A 6,000-nucleotide genomic window follows, 5' to 3' on the forward strand; every position below is an offset into this window, starting at 1 on the left:
TCATATGTTTCCACCTCTGGAAACAGTTGTAAGCCTTCAACTGGACAAATGGAAGCCCTTCATTAATTGATTGAGTGGGTGGAGTCCTCGCCCAGAAATTCCCATCTTGTAAGCAAGTTTAAAGACGAAGAACCACCACCACATCTCCAGCTGAAATCGTCCCAAAGCCTGACTGTAACTTTTCCACCAAATACTGTCACCCTTTGTTGAGAAATGGTGAAGCCACGGGTCTGTCATATCGCAAACCAACTAGTCAATCACTCTACAAGTTCAAATTCACACACAACTGTTCACAGACCTACAGCTAGAGCTGCATGACTGGCAGGGTGTAAATGGCATGCACTACTTCTGTCAGCAGTAGGGGCAGTGGGCCAGTCGCACGGGTATCTACCACCTTTAAAGTGCACAAGACAAACCACTCTCGGCACTTGCCAACCCCTACCTCATCTGCGACCTCGTAATCACACTGCCGAGTCAAAGGCTACTGCCAAGGACATCACAGCTGGCGATCTTTTATCCGGTGCGTGCCCTTTAAAGGAAGGCCAGACTCTCGGTACTTTAACACACACACACATCCAGTGTCTCCAACACCGGAAGTTCAAGTGAGTGATGGATGGGTGCAGTGGGAGGTGTCCTTTGTACTCTTCCGACTAATGAGGTAGCCTGTCCTATTTCTCTGAAAGATGTTCTTTAACTGATCCTTTGCTAATGCGACAATTCCATCACGAATGGCATTTTAGATAGCGATCTGCCTCTAGGGTTGGAAAGATTATTTCTAGTCGTCTTTGTTTCCATTCCCCTGCCATTACTTAATACTAATTCGACCTTTGTTAGAGGGTTGAGGAATATTGTCATGAGAATTTGGAGGGTGAGGATGTGGAAGTACTTCTCTCCACTGACAGCTGTCTACCGCTCACTAAGTAGATGCCACGAATGCCCCTTCCCACTTGGTTTGGGTGTCAACCAATTGTTCTATTATCATTCAGGTTAAGCAGGAGTGGCAAGTGATATTGACATCCCCATACCGGATTGAGGTGTCAGTCGCTACATTGAGCGCTTCGGTATGAAGAATGGGGAGTAGGGGTTCCTTTTGCAGGCGATGCATCTTGGTGTAAGTCATTACCAGAATCGAGGGAAATAGGCTGTGGAATTTATGCTTCGGCACGTTTTTAGACTTTCCTCATTGGGTGGACAAGTTTGGATAGCATAGGTCCGACGTTCAACAGGCACTCTGTGAGGTACCGAAATAGGTGGAAGTGGAGAGGGGCAACTGCATGAATTCCGAGTTTTCGATAGCTAAAAGGGATTAATGCTGCCAGGGACAGAAGAAACCGCAGCCCCCTTGTCATAAGCAAATTAGCAATCTCGATCCCATCAACAACTCCGGGAGGACCCTTACTGCCTCCGTCAGACCCGCAAGGATGTTGTTACCTTATCAAATGTTGGTTAATGAGAGCCTTATTTGTGCCCACCTTGGGGTCAAAAGTGACAGCTGTCATGTGGCCTTGGTAAGGGTGAAAGGCATCAACGTGAGTGCTGATGCCAAGTCAAAATTCTAAAGAGACGACTTCAGGTGGAGCAAACTGATAGCAAAATGGTAGAGTTCCATTTACCTTGGCATTTGGCAATCGGATGAAATGACAGGCTGTATGTCGTCCTTGTAATTTTGTGACTTTCATGCCTATCAAATGGCCTGTACAGACAACCTTCCTCATCCCTGATCTGAAGGAGTCCACGCAAAAGTCCTTCAACACCGATTTCCACAAAGGTCGGACATATACCCAAGATGATTGTCTACGAATTGTCAACACTTCATACTACGACAGCGGAAGCAACTAACCTGTACGGCGCTGGTTACTAGTTCGTTTAATTCCTTCCAACCTCTCAAGAGTCGCCTTCAAGTACACACTCAGCTACCTCGATATGGTGTATCACCTCCTTCTCTCAACCCTTCAATGTTTATATTCCTCTCTCTTTCAGCATTTATTAGCACCTTAGTACATTTTCTCCGAGAAATGGCAGTGACCTTCAGGCTTGTCAAGAATTTGGTGTTGACCTTGATTGGCCACATTATGTGCCTGCAGTGGCTGTTTTTTGTCCAACAATGCGATCAGCAGTGCAAGATTGTACTTTAAGGCTGTTTTCCACTAAAAAATATCACTCCTAAACCTCGTGCAGCCTTGTGTGTCTGTTTGTGGGTTGGCCTGTACATAGAACACCACGTTTATATCTCCTGGTGCAACCCCTCCGCCTCCTGCACCTCTCCCTCCCACCCACACATAATCGGCGGGGTCATTGATAAAGCGATTGAACGGAGTGGGTTGAAGGACCATACAGGAGACCAGTAAAAGAAGTTCTTTCAGTCTTCACGACACAGAAGTGCATCTCCAAAAGTCTCAGTGAGGATATCAGACCTTGAATACGGTTTCACGATAAATCTACTGAAAGCACCTCCGCCCTTACAATAGCCGAATCTTGGTGGTACCACCTGTCCTCTCTACTATTGCCCATTCAGTCATGCTGATGGCTCATGCTGCATATGCCACCATCGACAGTAAAGATACTTCCAGTCTCACTCATTGTGACTTCTTCAGGGACAAATCAGACGTTTCGCCAGTATTGCTAGGTATAATAAGGGGCCTTTGGCATTATCTGACAGAAGGTGTGGTCAGAGAGGGTTAAAGTGATGTGTCATATTACTAATAACCTTTGCCAGTCCTTAACTAGACCGTTTGTTAACGGGGTCTTTCATTAGCATACTTAAGTCATAAAAGTAGTATATTCCCTCAGCGAAAAACGGAGTAGAATAGCACTCCTGTGATTAACTACTTCAAAGTTTTCTAACTAATTAGTAAATATTGAAAATACTGGACAGTTAACAGTGTCTACTGAACAAGCCACAGCTCGTGGAAAGCCTTCTACCTGCTGCCGTGGCTGGTGATAAATGACTCGAGGGTATTCCTTCAGTTTATTCCACGCTTCACCGATTAAAGGAACATTGCAAATCACACCATTAAGCTAACATATTTATCAAAGAAAATCTAAATTTTCTTTACCGAATTTGTGTCTTTGCCCACGCTCAAGGCGGCATGTGTATTGGAGCGTAAGTAAAAATCCACAGAGGAATGAAAACAGCTAAGTGACATTCGCAGTACAGATCCCACAACACACGCCCACTCCCGCCCTATCCTACTGCGAGTCGACAAACACGTGTGACTGGTTGATTGCTGACCTTGATCGTCGTTCATTGGGGGTCCTGATGCACTCGAAGGTGAGTAGCTGACCCGGATCCACGTAGCACATGTTTTGGAAACGCTGAGCCGAGTTGATGCGTCGCTTGAGGGATACCAATGCCGAGAAGGCTGTCATATGCGCCTGACCGTTGCTGCCACTACTGTTCTTTCGACCCATTACCCTCCTCTCGGCTCGCACACGAATTGGTGCACAATTCATGTCCACCTCAATAGGTGTTCTAACTCTTTGGAAGACTGCTGCGTGTAGTTTTACCAAAAATCTGTAAACGCTGAGCATGTATCCACATTCACCGGATAGGATTTTGGTCGACGCTTTACCATTGGAGTTGAGTCCACCTCCATCTGGTCCAAGAAGAAAGGGACGGATAGGGATGCAGGAGGAGAAATTGGACCATGCGGCTGGAAAGTCGTCTAGCATGACAATGTAGGGCCAGGCAGGTGGTCGTACAATGTACCCAGGTTTGAGGCGACGCACCTTCATCAAACCCTTGTTTGTCTTACCCTGGGGCAGATGCGCGAATAGAGCTTCACGCTTATTCTCAAAACCTGCCAACACGTCCTCACGACAGAGCACACGACCGTTAAATAGACGTCCATTGGGATCTAATTTGAGTCGTAGGATGTCTTCAGTTCGGTCACGTGTGGAGTAAGTCACTAGGCAGAGCTCGTAGAAAGCACGGATGTTGCGCAGCATATAGAGTACTTTGGGACGCAGAATAAAGTGTTGTCGTCCTCGGACTCAGTCAACAGGGTCTCATCCATGTCACAGGCAAGGATTAATTTTTGGTTGTTGCGACACCATTCGCCCGTAAGGTGTGAGGCAGCTCTCACAAAGGCCTGGTTCAAATGCATACTGGCGAAGGCGCCAGTCCTGGTTCGATAACACCTAATGCTGCTGCTGTTTTTGGTGATGTCTTACAGCTTTTTATGGAAAAATGTGTTCATGCAGCCACAAGTATTTGTGGTCGCGCCACGTGCTTGCCTTGCATTCTCCTCCTGTCAGTGTCTTGGCGGCGCCAAGGTTATTGATTTGGCTCACGCGATCCCCATCCGAAGGGAGGGCAAGGACATGCGAGTTCGGCTGGTCGGATCACCTTATCGGATCATTTATTTTCGTAGATCGACTTCTGGTAGGTTATCAGTAGCCTCTCCACCCTTCCTTTCGGCGGTGGGAAGACTGGGGGCTTGACATCCCTGGTAGCGGAAAGCGAACCCGATTCTCAAAGGCTTCGCATCCTGATTTTCATTCCTGAATGGGAAGAAGGGTATATGCCGCGAATGGAGGAATTTATGTCGCCTCCTAACTGAAGGATTGAGGCCGACGTCCACCTTTGGTAGCTACCCCAGTCCCGTGTTCTGCTGAAATGCTCTTAACGACTCTAGCTATAGCTGTGAAACATTTGGAGGAGTTCGTTGTGGAGATGTCAAGTAAGTGAACACGCTATTCCTCCTCCACCTCGTCACTAGCTGGGTAGAGGTCAGGCAGAGAGCGGTGGGAAGCACTGAAGTAAGAAAAAAGTGGCAAGAAGGAACGGACTCAAACCCTCATTCCCACAAAACTCTTTGAAATCTGGTTTTCGGGTAGGTGTTCTTACTGCCAACATTGGACAACATATTCTCCCTTTCCTCAATCCACTTATCAAACAGGATGAAGGTCTAGATCTAGTGGAGACATCAGGACGCACTTTGTCTTACTGACGTTGACTAAAGATGTCCGTATAATGACTCGGGCTCTTCAAACTCTACGAATTCCGGCTGTCAGATGGGTAGTATAATGTACAATTAAAGTCAGGGTTCATCCCAACCCAGAGATCATCCAACTCCTTTGGGGCAGGACACAAGTACCTCAGAGCGAAAAAGCAAGGTAAAGGCGTCTTCAAGTACTGGACTCGTCAAAATCGTCTGTCATCACAATCTGTCGCCCTTCCCGAAGGAGCCAGGAGCATATCATAGTGTCATCCTGTACGATTTTGCCTTATCTGCGGAAACAAAGCCCCTTACCATTGACAGCTCTACTTATATCTCACCTTTACTTCAAACTGTTTTTTCTCCTTCGCATTCGCTAATGCGCATATCTCTGGTTATTGTCGAGAAGTGGTAGTCAATTTGGAGGAAAATTTTTAGATCATGATGCGAAGAACCGAGAAACTGGTCCACGTCTATGCTTTATGAGCCGTTGTAAATCACTGCGCCTTTCAAGACCCTACCAGCCGACCTACATCCGATCATTGTGGCTTGGGGTGCCGCAAGCCTAACCAACTTTTGGTCATCCCTTGAAGAGAAATTGACCTATATTAAATAAAATAACAACAACTGAGTCTCTTCTGCATTCCTTCCTATTTTTTTGCTTTAACTAGCAATTGTATCAGGGTTTTTCTTCACAAGAGGCGTGGGAAAATGAGCATTGCCATCAATCACTCCACGGTGGGTTGCTTGTGGATGTCATGGCGGGCACTCAAAGGCCCTTCTCGGGTATGAATGAAACTTTTCTAGGGAAAAGAAACTAATTCTATGCAAAGGAATAGCTGTTTTGACCGTAGTGACGCACGGTTGAGTGGTTTTGCAAGCATTCCTGCCTCCTCTGCCTTTATGGACGGAGGTAAGGCTATTCTTAAGGACTCCTGAATCGCACTGATCCAAAATGGATCACTAGTGGGATAGATGGCAAAGCGTTTTTGATGCAAGAGCGGACGGCGGTTTGAAGGCAGCTGATGTGAAGTGACAGGGGAATTCCACGATTATTTGG

The 6,000-nt window shown here is 46.6% G+C and overlaps 1 protein-coding gene across 1 annotated transcript; it reads right to left on the reverse strand. All coding sequences in view use genetic code 11, as the record gives it.

The window, feature by feature from the left end:
• Positions 1-3,189: 3,189 nt before the first annotated feature.
• EGR_04858 (hypothetical protein) lies at positions 3,190-3,948 on the reverse strand (the record flags this gene model as incomplete). The annotated part of the gene is made up of 1 exon (XM_024494107.1): positions 3,190-3,948. The coding sequence occupies one exon, from the start codon at positions 3,946-3,948 to the stop codon at positions 3,190-3,192; it is 759 nt and encodes a 252-aa protein (XP_024351496.1).
• Positions 3,949-6,000: the final 2,052 nt, after the last annotated feature.

The sequence above is a fragment of the Echinococcus granulosus genome, assembly GCF_000524195.1.
Source record: "Echinococcus granulosus chromosome Unknown EG_S00032, whole genome shotgun sequence".
Lineage (NCBI taxonomy): Eukaryota > Metazoa > Platyhelminthes > Cestoda > Cyclophyllidea > Taeniidae > Echinococcus > Echinococcus granulosus.